The following is a 20,614-nucleotide window of genomic DNA, read 5'->3' on the forward strand; positions in this document are numbered from 1 at the left end:
GCCTTGAAAAAAAACAGTTAATCTTTAAAAAATGAAGTATAGCTATACATAAACCCACATAGGAAATTAAAAAGTTATCGAATAAGCATGTTCTAAACTCCTGAAACATTGGTGTTTCAAATTTTAGAGCAGTCACTGCAATTTATGAAAGAAATCAATTAAATCTGTATGTGGGAGTGTGTGTGAGTCAGATGTAACCCCCATTGTAATTCTTAACATTTTCATAAGTAACTGTAATCTAATTACACAGTAGCTGTACTGTTTCTCAGTAGCTGTAACTGATTACAATTACTTTTATTTTGTAATTAAATTACATAATTCCATTACATGTAACTAGTTACTCCCCAACACTGTTGTCATGTGATATAGAACATGCAGCCATAACCAGCACACCTATCTACACTAAATAAATAAATAAATAAATAACTTTCTTAAGAGAGAAAAGTGAAAATACTCCTTGGTTAAAATTGCAGCTCATCTGACTTATTTATGTTACATCAGAAATATTACAATCCACTCCCTTTATTTATTTATATTTATGGAATATCTAGAAAACATACTTAAATTGACTGTATATCACCTTACTCTTAAGTACAAACACATACACAGTGTTGGAACACCCACACCTACCACAGACCTCACTTTTAGCATATATTAGATAACATACTGGTTATAAAATAAGCCAGCTTGAAAAACTGTTTTGCTATTTCACACTGATCAGGAGCACATGATCATGCTCTGATGTAAACAAGCTGCACACAGGTTTGTTTTTTTTCCACCTCTGGTTCACCACACGGGGGCGTCAGTAAGACCACTGTTGGGGAGACAGAGAGCACAGTTATCTGAAATTTGGGTGAAGCTGCTGAGCAGGGGTGTCGTTAGTGGGGGGAAAGGGTGACAGAGTGTATAGGGCCCAGAACATAATTTTTCGATTTTGACAGTCGACTTTAGACATTCTACTAGCTATAATTAACTGCACCTACCGTACATCTCAACTAACTCCCTTTAGAATATTGATTATGATTATGGTTAGAATTAGTGGTTAGGGTTAGTAAAATGTACATGCACGGACAAAGTTACTCATAGAATGTCTTTTGGGGGACCATCAAAATAAAATAGAATATTTTAATAAAAAAATAAAAAAAGTTAGCGGATATTAAGCAGGTAGTCCATTAATACTCTTATGACTGGCAGTTGACATGTAGTTGCAAAGGTACATATAGTTAGGTACATATAGTTAGTAGACTGAATAGATATATTATTCAAAATATACACATTCTGGTTGTCAAATGTTCTTGTGCTAATAAAAGATGAACAGTGATTATCCTGCAAGAATACCAGTGTGAACTTTATGGAAACTGACTTCATATAATGTAACCAAGTGTTTATAAAGTGGCTCAGAAGAGTGAATCTCATGCAACAGCCCCAGCATCATTTGTTTTTGTATCTAAATGCAGTGAAATTCAGACATTTTCAAATGTGTGATATAGGTATCCAAATCATTTTTGGTGCCACTGTATGTTTTGAAATTGTGACAAATAGTAGTTATTAAAAGTTATTGCAAAGAAAGCAATCAAATAATTTGTAAACTATTTGTAATAGATTTGCATTTGTTGGAAATTGATAAATTTGGTTCATTTTATTTTGGTGCCACATCATATTAACTTATTGGGATGGCAATTCGAGCCCTTGGCTCATTTAGCAAATAAAACAACATCCTTACTTAGTGGCCACACAATGCAAAATCCCTTTTGAGTGTTTTTGGACGTTTTTAAGTTTTAGTTGATTTTTAAGCATATTTCATTTTTATGATACTTTGCAAAGGTTGGTCTGCATTCTAAAATCTTTTATTTGAATGAAAGCAGACGAACAGTTTAGCTATCTGTATTTGTTAGTGTGACAATTCTCAATGATTATATAGTAATCAACAAACATCAAGTGATCATAATTAATGGTCACACTTTATTTTAAGGTCCAATTCTCTCTATTAACAAACCATTAACTATGACATTCGCCTCAACAAACTCTTAATTTGCTGCTTATTAATAGTTAGTAAATTAGTTGTTAAGTTTAGGTATTGGGTAGGATTAGGGATGTAGATGTATTACATACTGGTTATAAAATATATAACTAGTATGTATGGCATATGGTCATGTGCAATATCTGCTATATAAATACTAATCAGGGGTGTTTTTTTGAACAGTCAATTTTTTTTCAAAACATATTTTCCACCATATTCTGTCTCTCTTTGATTAATGATCAGTTTTGATGGTACGTCTTTGTCAGCAAACACTCACCCAGTGACAGGGGTGTGAAGTAACAAATTACAAATACTCAAATTACTGTAATTAAGTAGTTTTTTTTTAATCAGAAATTGTACTTTTTTTGAGGAGTTTAAAAATTGTGCACTTTTACTTTTACTTGAGTACATTTTAGTGTGTTGAGGACCATCTAAAATGCTTGGAAACGTGGAAAAACAGCTTACCATGTCTTAATGTACTGAAATTGGAGGACCAGATTCAGTATGCACCTTATTGATGACCCATGGCATTATTATACTGCATCTCTGTCAGTGCATGATGTAATAAAACTGCAGCTCATTAATAAACAAGTTTTTAGTTTGATCCATTTTATACAGTCTGTCTTCATTTAGCAAGCGCACTTGCGCAAAACATTTTTTCAAGTTAAACACTTTTTGTTTTATTCAGTTGTGGATGCTGTTGATAGAGCAGCTTATTTGCCCAGACCGCCGCAGGCCCGCAAAGAGACATGCAAGTGTGTGTGTGTGTGTGTGTGTGTGTGTGTGTTTTCTTTGGAAAAAGTTTCCCTGGAAATACATTTAATGCATTTTTCCCTTACAAATTGTATTATCAGCATAACAATTTGAGTAAATGTAGCTTTATAAAAGGTAGGGGGTGATGCCCCCTTCTAGAAGAATGTGCATTTATGTTTAAATTGTAACATAAATTGTCACTTTTAGTGATTCTCATTTCTTTATCACAAAATGCTAAAACTGGCACCGTTTTGTTGAGAAATTGACTCTTTTTAATCTCTCCTTTTAACCCATCTCATGGTGTGTGTGATGCTGAACGCTTGTATGAGTTTCTAATGGTTTTTGTATTATTTGCACTGTTCTAAACATTAATATTTTATGTGCAACAATAACATGGCTCAGTGGCCTTACACCTGATTTTAAATCAATTTTTTCAAACATTATGATTTAAATGGTGATACAACAAAAGATAATGTGAATTACAGTATGTACAATGTTTTCTAAATGTTTAAATTGCTGTGTACACCGTTTATTATAAGGGGGTAGATTCCACAGCTCAGTACTCACTACTCATGAATACTTTTAAATAATCTACTCTTTTACTCTTACTCAAGTAGTTTTTGGACAAGTACGTTTTACTCTACTCACACTACAGTTTTTTTTTAATGTGATGGTACTTTGGCTTGAGTATATTTTTTCAGTACACTTTCCGCCACTGCTACTAATAAACAGCCAATATGTTAATAACAGGCATGCTAATAAGCGATTAGTTAATAGTGAGAATTGGTCCCTATACTAAAGTGTTACCTAATTAATCAATCCACGGTTTAACATCAAAGACTAATTAATGGGAACAATATCAGGCAGAAAATGACGCTCATAAACATTGTACCAAAAAAAATGGGTACTGGGTACAATGTTTATGAATGACATTTCTTTGCCTGATGCACTATTGTTCCCATTAATTATTTTTGATGTTAAACTGGAGTCTGTGTATTGATTAATTATGATCACCTGATGTTTGTTGATTACTATATAATCACTGAGAAACAAAGAATCGCAAAACCAACCTTTGCAATGTTTGAATAAATATAGGTCTTGGCACCTAAACAGCTGGTAGAGCTCAGTGAATTGCATTGCTTTTTGTTACTTACCATCATATCGATCTCATTATCCTTTTGGCTCTGCTCTGTTGACCTATGAGAGCTGAATTGTTCACCGTCTACCACACAAAAAGACTGCTCAGATAAAGACTCTTGTGGTGGCTTTTCTTCAACCGATGGAGGGCTGTCAATGCTAGCTGCAAGAAATAAGACTACCATATCACTAGCACTACATTTACAACATGTGTCTACATAATGTATAAGAAGAAATTACATGACTGACATGTTGGAGTAGCCGCTGCCTCAGCCCACTTAGCATCTGTCTCTGTGTCTAATCTCAGCTCCAGCACATGGATATGATCTAAGAGCTCCTGTTTGTGAATAAAAAACTTCCAGTCAGCATGACATCAGATAAGATTGCACCAGACAGAAATATTCATACATTCAGAAAGGTTGCACCTGTGTCTCCAGCTGATGCTGCTCTTGTTCCTTCTGCAGGGCTCTCAGACTGGCTCTCAGTTCCTGTATATTTTACACACATAATGCAGTAATATCCAAAGACTACAGAGAAAAATTACATCACATTTTAGGCTGTTTGTGGTGGGACTATTTTTGAGTGTATTTATCATGAAAATATGTCATTATCAAGAAATACTAGGGTCTAGTGTGCTATTTGTGTCTCCATGAATAAAGACATATACCAGACTTTGAAAAGTAAATAAATAAATAAAATAAATAATAAAAAATTCTAAAGTCACTTTATTTGCTTTAATGTTATTTAGATTCAAAGGGGCATGGCATGCCTTTTTTAATGTTCCTTGAGGTTTACATATGTTAAAGTTTTTTTGAACAGTCAAAAGAAAATTCAAAACATATTTTCCACCATATTCTGTCTCGATTAATGATCTGTTTTGATGGTACATCTTTGTCAGCAAACACTCACCCAGCATCAGTGATCAGTGGGTGAAGACTTAGCAGGCTTACAAACACACAGGTTACAGAGTTTCATTGTCAACCCTTACATTATAGATGAACTCTTGACATTCCCTTTAATTTCTGGAACTGACTTTCTGAAGACAACATCAATCACCCTGGATGTCTCTAACTACTGGTTGAAGTCCCAGCAAGGTAACAACTTATTCCTTTCTTTTAACGACATCCCAACTTAAAATTGGATAAAGATCTCCTGTAGTCTAAATACCCAAACCAAATGGATCCTACTGTTTTTGCATTGACTACAGTAGAGTGAATTCTAAAACCATCCTTAACGCCTATCTTTTTTTTTCCTGATCTGTGGTGGCAGGACCACAGTATTTGTTTTGAGATGCTGAAATCCATACTCTGTACACTTCTGTCAGTCTTGTACATTGAGTCTTCTCTCTGGGCACATGGTGGATGAAAGTTTGTTTGCCATGTGCTCTTCTGTCTCATTGTGTTTTGTTTGGGCACGTCATTGGTTGATTCTTGCATGCCTTTTTTAATATGTTCCTTGAGGTTCACAACATAAAAAAATGTGTCCATAGGCATCTGGTGTTTGCTTCACCAGAGTTTCATTGTACATGTACAGTGAAAAAAAAAGATCTTAAAGTACTGTGCAATTTGCTCTTCTGTCTTGTCTAGTGTTTGAACATGTGACTTGTTAAGTTTGCTTGCCATGTTTTTATGCACAATCACTAAACGGTAAAGTCAGCGCGTCTCTGCAGCTGCCTTTTGGAGCATAGATATGTATAATAGGTAGATTCCACATTCGACCGCTCTTAGCACGTAGACGTGTCCACCATATTGTAATGGTCAACTTCATGTCTTTCACCATAATAATCTATGAATATTCGAAGATGCCACAATCCTGTACAGCCAATGGTTGTAAAAACCGCCGGGATTCAAATTCCTGAAGAAATGGGATAATCTTTCAAAGGTAGGAAAGTGTTGGATTGTGTTTTTTTTTTTGTTTTTGTTTTTTAAATCACAACAATTTTTACAACCATTGGCTGTTCATTTATTGATTATTATGGTGAATGGCGTCAAGTTGACCATTACAATATGGCGGACGGCTTACGTATAGCGACCCAAAGAAACAGTCGCTAATGAGGCATCTACATATGCATATCTATGTTTAGAAGTCCCGGTTGCTATAGAAACAGTCAGCGTTCTGAGACGTGGGCTTTGGACTGCGCATTCGCACTGGCTGATCTAGCCTGAAAAATAGCATTTTTAAGGCTATTTGAGCAAAAGAAACAACTATTGGTCATGGGTGATTTCAAATATGAATTTTAATTGTAAGCTTGGTGAATAGTTTTGGAGAATTTGATGTTTCCCCATTCAGACAGATAGGAGCTGCACTTGCATGTCCAAGAGACGTTTCAAATATGGACCCCGAGTGACATGACTAGCCTTAAAGGGACTTTGGTTTTATGTAGTATAGAGAATGTGAAGCTGACGTCACGCCGCATTGAGTTCTGGGAAACTTCTTTGTTTATCCGCCATACTGGGAGGATCGCGCTGCCTTTCTTTTATTGAGTTTAGGGGAGTAGTTTGATTTTCTGTCGTGATTGTGAAAAATTTCACCATTGTATGTCATTCATGTTGCATCGAGAATTGCAATAGTAACTCAGATCATCGTTCTGAGAGAAATATGGACAATGTAATATTTTTTTTCTTTCAGACAGATAGGAGCTGCACTTGCATGTCCAAGAGACGTTTCAAATATGGACCCCGAGTGACATGACTAGCCTTAAAGGGACTTTGGTTTTATGTAGTATAGAGAATGTGAAGCTGACGTCACGCCGCATTGAGTTCTGGGAAACTTCTTTGTTTATCCGCCATACTGGGAGGATCGCGCTGCCTTTCTTTTATTGAGTTTAGGGGAGTAGTTTGATTTTCTGTCGTGATTGTGAAAAATTTCACCATTGTATGTCATTCATGTTGCATCGAGAATTGCAATAGTAACTCAGATCATCATTCTGAGAGAAATATGGACAATGTAATATTTTTTTTCTCTTTTTCTATGTGTAAAAACACCAAGGGAAGCAGGTTGTGGAGATGACAAGAAGACACGGGATAGTAAATCTATTAATAATGTCACTGATTAAACCAACTGCCTATCACTCAATAAAATAATCACATTGCTGGGTGTTTTTGAAAGTTTTGATTTTGTTTGGTTTAATAATTAACATTACCTTTGCAAGTGTGACTCTCACTTGGCTTGGTCACAGAACTTGAACAGAGACATTATACAATGCTCAACACGAATAGCACGGCTTAATGTACCAAGACATTGATAAAGACAAAATTGTAAAGCATTTACTATGTGCAGATACGCATATGAGCCCAAAATGTGAACAAAACGTGTTTATTTACACGTTAAGCATTTTCCTCTTATATAAAGAAAATGCTTAATGCACTGAGACAGTGACTACGTTTACATGGACATCAGTAATCTAATTATTCAACTTACTCGAAATAAGCCAATGTTATGATTATGGTGTTTACATGAGTTGCTTTTAGAATATTCCTTTCATGTTCCCGTTTTACATATTATATAGCATACGTCATTACGTCCCCACGTGACGCCGTCTGATGTCCCCTCCGGAATTTCACGTATAAACATATAGTTCATCTTCGTGATGATGCCATGTACAGTTTTGGGTGTTTCATTTGCAATTTTATGAAAGCTTCAAGTGCAGTTAATTATTTGTATGTGCATACAGATGATGGAGGTGTTGAAGCTCTTTTATTTGCCGTCAAACGGTTGAGCACTGCCGGGTGTGTATCCTGTCGCAAAATGTGGCGAAAAGTCCTACACGACAGTAATAATTTGATTAAGATGTTTACATGTCTATACTGCACTTCAGTAATGCGACTAAAATAGGAATACTCCACATGTCTTAATTCGATTTTTGTTTACTTCGAATATGATATTTGATTAAGGTAATCAAAAATCTCTGTTTACATGGTAGATTCATAATCAGAGTATTGTCTTAATCGTTTTAAAATCGGAGTATTGTTGTCCATGTAAACGTACTCTGTGATATTAAAAGATCACATTCTTTTCACACTTTACTAATAAAGCATACTATGTGCAGGGAAACAGATGAGCCCAAAATATAAACTTTAAATGTAACTATGTTCAATGCATAAGCCATGTTAAGCGTTTTCTTTTTATGGTTTTCTACAGGGAGGAAAACACTTAACGTGTAATTAAATATGTTGCATTCATATTCTGGGCTCATCTGCATGTCTTTTAATATCACTGTCTTAGTACCAGGGGCGTGTCTAGAGCATTTTAAATGGGGGTGGGGCAGTCGGGGGCACTGGCTTTGTTGGGGTTGTGTTTGCGGAACGATGTATGTTAATTGCATTTGGCTTTCACTTGTCATGCTTTTGACCATGAACGCCCCGCTGACTGTAACAACACAGCATGCTTTCCACCACAGTCCAGTCTCTGTCATTTCATCGCCTTCACAAATAACTGGATTTGAGGTTAGAGGCATGTTTATGGTTAAGTGAGTCTGGAGCGAGCCACTCACTGTACTTGGAATGTTCTACCACACATTTTTCTACACATGATAGACGTCACATGCCACATAACAACATCTACATTTACACCAAGAACACACATGTCAGGACGAGTTATTGAGTGGCTACTTCTGTGCATTTGGCAACTATTGTGTGGAATATGACTTTAATATGCATGAAGAGTCCAGCTGAGCTTTTAAGTGACTTGCTATAGTTGATTCAGATCCAACCCAGGGAGACATTAATGAGAAACAAATGTAAGGGGAAAATTCTCTCATCATTTACTCACCCTCAAGTCATTCCAAACTATGTGATTTTCTTTCTCCTGTGAAACACAAAAGAAGATATTTTGAACAAAGTAATGTAGCTCTTTTCCATTCAATGGCAGTTAATAGTAGCACCACAGAAAAAGTCCATAGGGCTTGTGAAGTCAACGTTACGTGAGAAATGTCTAAAATTTAAATCAGAATTTAATCCAGATAAAAAAAAGCAAATTGGTGCCAAAATGGCTGTCTTCAAATATACAGGAACCAAACTTGAAACATTTAGTTTCCAATTTAATCCGGAAATGTCCGAAATTTAAGTTGTTATTCAATTACCATTTTAGAACAAAATGTAATCCAGATTAAAAATGTCACACTGGTGCCAAAATAGCTTTGTCTTCAAATATAGGAACCAAACTTGAGATATTTAGTTTCCAATTTATTCCTTTCTGCAAAAACTATTACTTTCAAATAAGGCCCTGTCCGCATGTACACAGGTACTTTTATAAACAGAGTTTTTTCTTCTTCCGTTTTTAAAAAATCTCTGTCCACATGAAAACGCAAACGCATGCTATGAAGCACTGTCAAGCAGGGGCGTGTCTAGAGCATTTTAAATGGGGGTGGGGCAGTCGGGGGCACTGGCTTTGTTGGGGTTGTGTTTGCGGAACGATGTATGTTATAATACATCGTGTACACTCACTAAACAAAGAGTGACAGAGACAGAAACAGTGACAGAGCAGAGCCAAGTAATAAAAGAACAATATTTGAAAGCACACGTCCAGTTTTGTATGAGTGAAGGAAATCCGCTTGGGAGTGGAGAGATTCGCCCTCGCACACATGGATTGCGTAACATTATGCACTCTCGACATTGTCATTAAGATCACACTATAGAAACCGCCTAAAATTAAGTATAAAGAAGAGAAGAAAGCGGCCCTAGGCAGCTGCCTACACATGCCAGGATCCGCCACTGCCAGATGCAGTTAGAAATTTACTAAAAACAAGCCTATCGCAAGACATCTGGTAGGGGGGGCACCTGGGGTGGCCAGCCAAATTTCAGGGGGGCCAGTGCCACCCCTGGCCACCACGTAGACACGCCCCTGCTTAGTACATCAAGCCAGCATTTTAAAATGCTACAAAATGTTAATAAGCTCCCAGAGATTTGATTTTGGTTGTCATTTGTTGATTACTATTTTTTTTTTTGCGCGGACATTTCCAATCCGGCTCCGATTGATAATGTAGGGGATGCACCTTTTCAAGGGGTTTCAGAACAGCGTAACCAATACGGCGTCATCAGGCAGGCGTGGCACCATTAACATCAGTTAGTTAATTAAGACGGGGTCAGTACTAAAATTAACCATGGTTTATTACAGTAAAAGTGTATTTATTTATATATTTATTTATTTATTGTATTTTATTTCATTTGCAGATTAACATTTGTAAAACAGTTTTACTACAAATAACATGGTTAAACTATGGTTAGTTTATTTTGTGGTTACCATGGATTGACTACAAAACCTCTTTTTTTGTAAAACCATGGTTAATTTTCGTAAGGACACTAGCTACAACTTACAGTAACTTAACGTAATTAGGCTAATGATATTACTGCACGTTTTACATTTTTTGGTTGATTATTTGTTTTCAAAAATCGTTTAAATGTAATATTATAAAACATAAAATAGTAACGTGTATCACTGTTTTGTTTCCTTCATTATCTATCACAGGTATGCTTTTCTCCTTCCCTTATCGGCATTCACTAAATTCCAGGGATTTCATTACCACAATTTAAAATGTGCATTTCTGAAGGTGTTGGGAAAATGCCTACTTTCCATGGATAATGAAGGACAAAACAGTGATACACGTTGTTATTTTTATGTTTTATAATCTTACATTTAAACAATTTTCGAAAAACAAATAAACAATAATTGACATATGGCTTAATATGACGATTCAACTTCAAAACGCTATGATTTTATTGAATAAATATAAGCGCTGCACGCTTCAAAGTCAGCTGCTGCGCTGCTTTGTGTACAGCCATTACCGCGGAAAACGCTATATTTCTGAAGTACCATAAGATATGTTACTCAACATTGGTCAGAATGCCCAAGATGGTACCGAAGATTATTTATCAAGGACCATGACGAGTTTCAGCTGAAAGTATCTTGGACCTTTCTTCCAAACCTTCTGCATTTCTTCCACACCAGCCCACTTCCCAAGTTCCCAAGTAACCGATTTCTGATCCATGGCAAATATTTACTTCAGCTATCTTCAAAGATGACTACAAGACCTGTGGTATCACCTAATGTTTGACAAGGAGCTATCATCGACAAACCAATCTATCTGAACATAGTCAACATAACATTAAAAGCCTCTTTGTTTCCTTAGTGTTTACCTGTATATATGTTGTGGGCTTGGGTGCATAGATTTGTTTTCCATGTCCCTAGACGATGATTAAAAAAACAATATGTTTTGGAAGTTTGGTTTCAACAAATGTAAATTTTTGAGGCATGAAACGTAGTATTTTTGACCACTTATATGTAAAAAGGTCAAATAAATTTTGATTCCTCATGTCATTACCCCTTTAACCCCTTCAGTTTGTGTTTGACAAGGAGCTATCATCGACAAACCAATCTATCTGAACATAGTCAACATAACATTAAAAGCCTCTTTGTTTCCTTAGTGTTTACCTGTATATATGTTGTGGGCTTGGGTGCATAGATTTGTTTTCCATGTCCCTAGACGATGATTAAAAAAACAATATGTTTTGGAAGTTTGGTTTCAACAAATGTTAATTTTTGAGGCATGAAACGTAGTATTTTTGACCACTTATATGTAAAAAGGTCAAATAAATTTTGATTCCTCATGTCATTACCCCTTTAACCCCTTCAGTTTGCAAATTGAAGTTTTTTTTATTTATTATTAATCAATTTAACCAGTGTGCCGTGGCATCCAATAACATGAATGATGAGGGGGAAAAACACTTCTGTAAACATACACATGCATTTGATATTGTTTTCAAACCTATTTTGGTCAGCTTATTTACAAGTTTTTTAAAGCAACTCTTGCCTCATGCTGGTGTTGCTCCAAGACCAGTAATCTGACCCACATATGTGCTGGGTAAGCTCTGACTGATGTGAAAGTTTAATTATAGGCCATGCACGTGTCATGAAATATTTACCCGGTTACAGTCCTTCTCGTTCCCCAGCTCCACTTCCAGTTTTTCTCGCTCTATTCTCTCCTCCTGGAGCCACTCTTCCTTCTTCTGAAGCTCACGGCTCAGTTTCTGAATACGATCCTTATCCAACTTTAACAAGAGCACAGAGATTGAGAGTCAAATTACTTACTAGTGGTGTTATGGTTGGACTGGTTAAAGTGGTAACAGTAGTGTGTGTGTGTGTGTGTGTGTGTGTGTGAGAGAGAGAGAGAGATTTCTAATTATGACTTATCTCTCTCTTACCTCTGCACTTTGTCTTAAAGTCTCCTTCTCCTGGACCCAGGTGGTTTGCCTCTCACGCAGTGCCAGGTTAGCCTGGGCCAGTTGTAAATTCATCTGTGCAGACTGCAGTCTGACCTGATGCAGTTCTGCATGGCTGTGACTCTGCAAGGAGCCCAGCTCACTTAGGTCCCTGTGGAGGGCCTCAGTGCTGTGCTCACTGGCCTCCAGACGCTCTTGCAGAGTCCGAAGCTCAGCATGTGCCTGCTCATTCTCTATCTGTAGAGAAAATATTAATTCACATATTAACCATGCAGTTTTACTCTGTCAGACCAGGACCTTAACCAGAAATTCTGAAGTCCAAATAATACGAATTAGTTAAAATTGTCAAAACGAATTACTTCATTATTCATTGTTATTTCACAGAATGCAGAAAATATTTCAGTGTAGATTGTAAATGTCACGAACTGCTACTGTGTTGGAGCGAGGAAACGAGGAGCACGTAGGAGAGTAACAATGATAACAGTCTTTATTTATCCAAAACAGACGGAAACACAGGGGAGCCAGGAGACACACACATTAGCACGAGGATTGACGTTTAACACTAGACGCTGGACACTGGGAAACACAGGACTTAAGTACCAATGAACTAAACGAGGGAATAAATGGGACACAGCTGGAAACAAACGAACATAATGGGAACAGGAACAGGAATAGGAAAGACCGAATATGGACACAAGGAAACACGGGAGAAAACTGAGTCACGAGGAGAACATGGGGAGCAAAACACAACACAGACAGTTCAGGGGTGTGACAGTAAACGGTAATGTTGAATTCAGCATAATTCACCTGCAAATCTCTCCTCTCCTTTTCTTCATCTCGCCTTTGTGTGGTCATCTTTTTAACTCTTTCCTTCATTCTGCAGAGAAAAAGTGTCTGTGTTTTCTTTTTTAACCACTATTTTATTTAATCAGTTGGCTAAATGTCATAGAAATTCATCCATAAACAAAGAATAATTGTGTTATTGTGAAGATTGGCATGGGTCCCAAATCACCTGTCAAGCTCGGCCGTCATGTCCTGTTTTTGTTGAGTCAGAGTGGCAGCATCCTGTTTGAGTTCTTTGATTCGCTGATGGTTTTCATCTCCCTCTACTAGCAGCCCACTAAGTTCAGCAGTCATGTTTTCATGTGTGCTTTGCACATCCTGATTGCAAATATACGTGTTTGCATATACATTAGGTCTCTGTGTTTTTGTTTTTCTGATTGGTGGTGGTCCAGAAACATGGCAAAACATTTGATTGTACCTTTTGTTTTTGCTCGAGTTCCTCAATTTTTTCAGTGCTTTGCCTCAGGTTGCTTTTTAGCTCGTCAATCTGACTCCTCATCTCATTTTGTACTCTTTCAAACTCATCTCTTTCAGTTTTCCATTTCTCCCTTTCTCTCTCCACCTCAGCATCAGCAGCCTCAAACCTCTTACGCAGCTCATGTAACTCACGCTGACATCCTTCTAAGAGATTCTGTAGAAATACCAGAAATATTTAAAAACATGCAGAAAATTAGTAAAATACCATTTTGTACAGTATGACAGATACAGTGGCCTAAAAATATGTTTGGACACAAAAGTCACACTTAAAATATCTGAATGTCATTGCTAAATACAGTAACATTTATACAGAATATATCTGTAATTTATGCTAGAACTAACTAACTCCACATTTCCCCTTAATTTCACACAGGTGTCCTAAAAGGCTAATCACAGGTGTAGTTTCCACTAACAACCAAAAATGGTTTCATTATTCAAAGCCTACCAAACATTATTTTGTTATTGTTTTGTTATTATTTTATGTGTTGCAATGACATACATTATTAAATTCAGATAGGTGTCCAAATCTTAATTAAGGTGGTTGAAAAGCTCTGTTATAGTCAAATCTGTTCTGATGTCTTCTGTTGTAGAACCGCCCACCTGCAGGATCAGAGCCTTTGGCACCACCACTAGCAGGTCATCTCCCTCTTCCTCGCCATTTTTCTCCTGCTCTAGTGTAACAAGTTCATCCAGAGGTCTTGGAGCACAAAAAGTAAACTGAGAACTGACCGCACATATTTCGTCACGTTCATCCACATACACAAACTGAAATGCCTCCCCACCAGGTTTTGGTAGATAAGACGCTGAAAGATGGCAGGAAGAGTGGAATAAAGATCAGAAAACTCCTAAAACCAAAAGACATAAACAGCCTGGTACAGCCTTAAAGATGTCAAGCACTTGCAGTAGTGTTGCAATAGTTTTAAAAATATCAGATGGCAACTGAATGTTCTTGTTCTACCAAGAACTGCTGTTGTTATTTCACTTGCTGTTTCTGCGAGTGTTGGACATATTAATGACCTGCACATGTATAAAACTATATATAGGCTACTGAAGTTTTTCCCAATCCTGAAGGCACAACAACACTACACATTTTTCAAACCCTTCCTAATCAAACAAATCTGAATCAACTCATTAGTGCGTAAGTAGAGACTCCAAGGCTGCATCCAAAATCGCCCCCAATAACCTTAAATATGACACTAGTTGAAGGGGCTGCTGCATGCTTAATTAGACTAATAATGATGGTTATTTAAAGTAATGTTTTTGCAACATTATAAAAAAATAATTAAAGGCAGTTACTTTAAGAAACGGGAAGTGACATTGGCACTTTAATGTTTTCACACAGCTCTGTGATGTAAATGAAGTTGACAAGAACAATAAAAAATAAAATAAGCTCAAATATGAGTTGTCTTTATAGACAGAACAATTGGCGAAGAGGATGGCAGATGGTTTTCCTATGTTCTCATTCACAGTCACAGCACACTGGGCAAACTGCAAACGAGGCCATCATCAAACCTGTCAATGCCTCCCGATGGGTGTTTAATTTGACAGTGGCTAAGAAAACATCTGCTGGCCTGAGAGTTTGTGGAGACTTAATGTACATAAAAAAAGCAGTAATCCCAGATCGCTACCCTCTCCTGACAAATTAGACAAAAGAGCTGACTAGACACTCTCACGCAGGACTCGCAAAATTTTAAAATTGCTGGTAGCCCTTCGGGGCAGACATTCTTCAGATTTTGGCAGCCCAAAATGAATTTAAGTAGCCCGAATAAAAAACAAAAGACATTGGCTGAACTTCACTGCGGACAAATCAGCATGATTAAAAACTTCAGTGATTGCTTTTTTTCTTCAAATAACAAGTCAAGAGAGGGGTGCAACAGATCACAAAACCCACGGCTCGGATCATATTGCGTTATCATATCAGATTTTGAGTAACAGATCGGGTCATTTTGCAGATGAGCAAAAAAAGTATGGTTCTTTATTATTTAAATAACAGAATACTTATTTGATACCACAGTTTTTTTTCTTCAAATAACAAGTCAAGAGAGTAGGGGTGCAACAGATCACAAAACCCACGGCTCGGATCATATTGCGTTATCATATCAGATTTTGAGTAACAGATCGGGTCATTTTGCAGATGAGCAAAAAAAGTATGGTTCTTTATTATTTAAATAACAGAATACTTATTTGATACCACAGTAAAAACTAGTAGCATATAGGGATGTAACAATTCACTCAACTCACGGTGCGATGCGATACAATTCACGAGTTCTACAATTTTCTCACAATTTTCTTTTTAAAAAAATTAGATTTAAGGCAAATTAAAGGGTAAACGAAAAGGTGTCCTTTTATTATTTCTCCAACAAAATGCTGCACATTTTTTTGTGAAATTGAAATGTCAAATAATAAAACTAACTTGAAATTTTTAAACAAATCCCAAATCAAATAATTAAATAATACAAATAAAGTAAATCTCTTCGTATACACAAACTAAGGCTTTGGCTGTGCTTTTTCCATTTAAAATCAGAGGCAACCACTGCATTTTAATCATGAGCCAAACAAAGATGCTAAATACATGTTATTTAGATTGCAATGTGATTGTATAATTTCGAAATTTGAAGCAAAAACAGAATGATCTGCTTTGTGAATGGAGACGCAAATGTCACTCTCTGACAGCAGGTGGCGCTTATGGAACAGCATGTATTTATAGGCTGCTGCCCCTTTAAGACCGAATGCACGGATCGAATATAATGATGCAGCTCCGAATGCGGGTGAATGATTTAAAACACTTGAATGTTTAAATCGCCAAGACTTAGAAACATGTGCAAACGATCAACTACGATCCGTTTTACCCCTACAAGCTAGTGAATAACGCAAATCAAGGAAGGAATTTTAGATCACTGTTCAAGACAGCCCGTCGGGCAGGGCGATGATACATTTTGGTAGCCTGAATAGAAAACACAATAGCCCGGGATGTCAGGCTAGCAATTTTGTGAGCCCTGTCATGGCTCAACACTTTTTTCCAAACTTGACCTACGTCAAGGTTATCTCTGGGTTCCCCTTCACCCAGACAGCAGAAATCTTACTTCATTTGTTACTCATATTGGCATATTCCATTACACGTGTATGCCTTTTGGACTTCAGCCCCTATAGCTGCTTCCAAAAAATAATGTCCACCATCCTTGCTGGTGTCCCTGGCATTGCCATCTATACATTGATGATGTCAATGTCCATGTCCAGAATGCAGTGATTCACGAGCAATGCTTAAGGGCCACTTTTGCTGCACTCAGTCAACATAATTTGACACTTAATGTGGAGAAATGCTTACTTGTGGTACCAGAGATTGACTTTGTTGATTTTCATGGTTCAGCTGAGGGCCATTCGTTATTGCACTCCAACATTTAGGCTATGTGCCAGAGCCTTCGTCTGCAGCGAAAGCCATTGTCCCTGCTAAACTCATGCATGAGAGCCATCTCGGCACAGTTATACCAGGATGGTAAGGATCTTGTGTGGTGGCCAGAATTGGACAAAAACATTGAGCAGCTTGTTCAGGACTTTAATCCATGTCTTGTAAGGGGGTAAACTGGCCCACTGGGGCCTTTGCCTTGGCCAACTAAAACTTGGGACCACATTCAACTGGATATCTGTGGTGAACTCCATGATGTGCCCTGTCATTTGCATTGCCTTGAGGTAGTTTATAATCTATACTCAAGTTAGCCAGAGGTTGCACTGTAGGCTCTGTTATGTCCAGTTCCATCATTGATTTGCTCTTTGCATCAAGTTGCTCTTTGCCAGCTGGGGCCTGCCAAGGAACTTGACGACAGACAATGGCTCTCAACTAGTGTCTGCTGAGTTTGCCAGTTACAGCCAAAGCAAAAGGATCAAACACACACGAACAGCTTACTATCATCCACAGTCAAATGAGGGCGTAGAGAGATTTAATCAGTCACTGAAAAATGGTCTGAGAGCTTACTTGGCTCAAGGCTGCTCTTTCAACAAGGCCTTGCCTCAGACTCTTCTACACTACAGAGCAGCTCAGCATGCCACAACTGCAGACTTCACCCTCCTATTTCTCATGGTGGAAACCCAGTGGTGTAAGCCAGGGTGTGTGAACAACAGCTCAAAGCACAGGGCAGATACAATGCAAAGAAAAATACCTCCTTTCCCAGAATCTTCCTTCTGAACTTGGTGTGGGTTCAGCTGCCACACAAGCTCCACACTTTCCAGCTATCTGATTGTTTCTGATGGCATGTCAGTGATCTTAGGAAAGTACTGTACCATTCTGGTGTGGGTCACACCCGGGACGCTGTGCTCCCCTGCTTTCATTTGAGTTCATCATTCCCTCTGTTCCCAGCACAGCATCTGACACAAGCGACAATCGGGCCACAATCTGCAGCACCGCAAGGCAGAACATACAAGACTGCACACTTGGCCTGCACGCTTTCAGGGTTACTTAACATGTTTTCACACTTAGCTCACTAGAAGGGAAGGGGAAATGTGGCATACTTAGTTAGACTAATAATCTGATGTTTTTTTTTAAGTAAAGTGTTTCTTAAATGAATAAGATAGAATGAATGGTGGCAACTTTAAGGGTTTAGAATGGGAAGTGACACTGACACTTGAATGTTTTCACGCAATTCAGTGATGTGAAAGAAGTTGACGAGAACAATAAAAAGTAAAGTAAGCTCAAGTACGAGTCGCCTTTACAGGCAGAACAGGGACGCCCATTTGTTGTCGTGTCCAAACCATTACAATCCCATAATGCACTGCAATAGCGGGTGTACAACTAATGTGCACTCAATGGCTAGAGAATACCCATAATGAACTGTGAGGATTGTGCATATATACATACATACATTTAATTTTTAACTGATTACTAAATAATTGAATTAAGGTTTATACCTAGTAGTTTCCATTGAAGATTTTAAGAAAAATATTTTCATTACTACAGGAGCTGCCAGTTTGCTAAGTTTCAAATGATTATTGAACAGCAAGCACAAACTATGCAAAAGCAGCAGCCCTTCCGACGCACTCAGTGTCTGAATTTGCTCACTCATTTTCATTCACTCCTTCAGCTGGACTGTATTAGTGGACTGATGTAGGGAATAGTGAATGATGGTATGGGGGACACAGCCCAAGACTTGAAATGGAGGGGTTGGAAAAGGGAGACATCCAAAAAATGTTGTGCCTTCAGGAACAGGGTTCAGAAACACTGGGATACTGTAAATAAGTAAATAAACACAAATAAAATAATATATTATATATTAAATATAAACATACAGTGAAAGGTCACACTACAGTTTGCATCTGTTCCTGTTTGATACCCTTCCGGTGCTAGAGCCCAGGCAAAAGTGTAGTAATCATTCACTGTCAGCCATCCCACCTGTGAAACAAGATAGGTAAAAATTTATTTGCTTTGCAGGTTAATCCTTTCCACATATTTTGTTTTGTATTAAATAAACACAATATTTAATTCTGTACAGGAGTTACCTTAAAAATACCTATCCAGTCATGACTGCTCCAGCTGTGATGACTGCTTATAGTGTAGCGGCAGTCCACCCTTGTCTGTGAGAAATAGCTCTTGGCAACATCTCGGAAAGTCACAGTTCTGTTTTCCTCCATACCAATGGCTATAAAAATCAGGTCTTATTACTGCACTGACAAAGAGATCAGTCAAACAGTGTGCAAAAAAAAAAAACCTTTGAAACTTGTTTTGCAACTTGTTCAGCATCGAAGCCCATAACACTGCTGTTCAGTGCTTCAAAATAACTAAAGTGTCTGGACAACTAAATGCTTGACACTGCAGACGACTGCTATTAGATTTCCATGTGTTGTGAAACTGCATGAGAGTGGGGTAACAGCATTCTTTCTTTGAATGTTTACTCAGAAATAGCAGTCAAGTCAAATAGCATGTAACCATCATCATTTAATGATCTTCAACATTTCTAATCTATTAATTTAATCATTGTATCACCACTTATATGTAAAACATAACCCTTCAGCCTTTTTGTAAAAATCCATTGTAGTTTTCAAATATAAAATCTTGTTTAGATATATTGACACCTGAATATGTCAGCAAATGTTTTACTTATGATGATCTTTTCAGTAGGTAAAAGTCACCCATTTCACACATTTACATTTGGTAGACCGTTTCTCTCAAAGTGATTTACAATGGAATCAAGCCATACGTTGTGTCACTATATATGCTCCCTAGTAATTAAACCCATGACCTTGGGTTTGGATGTTCTACAAATTCAGCTACAGGAACTCCAATCATGAACAGCAGCAAATGAACATTCAAATGAACAAAAAAATATATATACATGATTTCTGTTTTTTTTTCTTTTTTTTTAAATCTACATTTAAAAAGTAACAGGGACACCATATTATGTAAAACATAACCCTTCAGCCTTTTTGTAAAAATCCATTGTAGTTTTCAAATATAAAATCTTGTTTAGATATATTGACACCTGAATATGTCAGCAAATGTTTTACTTATGATGATCTTTTCAGTAGGTAAAAGTCACCCATTTCACACATTTACATTTGGTAGACCGTTTCTCTCAAAGTGATTTACAATGGAATCAAGCCATACGTTGTGTCACTATATATGCTCCCTAGTAATTAAACCCATGACCTTGGGTTTGGATGTTGTACAAATTCAGCTACAGGAACTCCAATCATGAACAGCAGCAAATGAACATTCAAATGAACAAAAAAATATATATACATGATTTCTGTTTTTTTTCTTTTTTTTTAAATCTACATTTAAAAAGTAACAGGGACACCATAGTTAAAATAGCATTATAAATTTTACTCTTACCTTAATACAAAATTAGGTTTATCGAAGAATCAGATCACCTGAGATCTCCCACGTATGTGTGCCTATGAACTTGATGAGACTTAAGTTGACTGTGTGAGTGTAATAAACAATAACAAATGCACATGTCAATGAACCGCCCACCTCTGTTGCACTCTGGGAAATGAAGTCCAAAACATTATAAAGCAAAACTTTAATAAAGCAAACCTCTCGCCGTGAACTGTCAAAATACAGACAGCACGTTACATGCCCTGCCAGAGACAGTAAACTACGTGACCACTGTTACACCACAGTAAAGGATGCATATCACTCTGTCCCATGGGCAGCTTTGGGGCTCTCTGATCACTGTCT

General features: G+C 37.3%; 1 protein-coding gene across 2 annotated transcripts; it reads right to left on the reverse strand.

Moving 5' to 3' along the window:
- Window positions 1–578: 578 nt before the first annotated feature.
- On the reverse strand, window positions 579–20,334 carry LOC107557538 (calcium-binding and coiled-coil domain-containing protein 1-like). 2 transcript variants are annotated; one of them, XM_016240977.1, is made up of 13 exons: window positions 20,267–20,334; window positions 18,934–19,073; window positions 18,724–18,826; window positions 14,047–14,249; window positions 13,388–13,600; window positions 13,139–13,287; window positions 12,934–13,003; window positions 12,109–12,363; window positions 11,830–11,955; window positions 4,336–4,398; window positions 4,160–4,247; window positions 3,928–4,073; window positions 579–814 (listed from the first exon to the last, which is right to left on the reverse strand). In XM_016240977.1, exons 2-13 carry the CDS (start codon window positions 19,063–19,065, stop codon window positions 803–805), a joined length of 1,560 nt encoding a protein of 519 aa, XP_016096463.1. In that variant the 5' UTR covers window positions 19,066–19,073; window positions 20,267–20,334; the 3' UTR covers window positions 579–802. The 2 variants fall into 2 exon arrangements, with proteins under 2 accessions (XP_016096463.1, XP_016096464.1); XM_016240978.1 differs by lacking the exon at window positions 579–814 and having other exon boundaries at window positions 3,949–4,069.
- Window positions 20,335–20,614: the final 280 nt, after the last annotated feature.

The sequence above is a fragment of the Sinocyclocheilus grahami genome, unplaced genomic scaffold (genome assembly GCF_001515645.1).
Source record: "Sinocyclocheilus grahami isolate Dianchi unplaced genomic scaffold, SAMN03320097.WGS_v1.1 scaffold606.1, whole genome shotgun sequence".
Taxonomy (NCBI): domain Eukaryota; kingdom Metazoa; phylum Chordata; class Actinopteri; order Cypriniformes; family Cyprinidae; genus Sinocyclocheilus; species Sinocyclocheilus grahami.

Coding starts and splice junctions, on each gene's coding strand:
- LOC107557538 (XM_016240977.1), bottom strand. CDS start 19,065: ATGGAGGAAAACAGAACTGTGACTTTCCGAGATGTTGCCAAGAGCTAT. Junction 12,364..12,933: donor AGGAGAGGAGAGATTTGCAG/GTGAATTATGCT, acceptor TTTTCTCTACAG/ATAGAGAATGAGCAGGCACA. Junction 4,248..4,335: donor AGCATCAGCTGGAGACACAG/GTGCAACCTTTC, acceptor ATTCACAAACAG/GAGCTCTTAGATCATATCCA.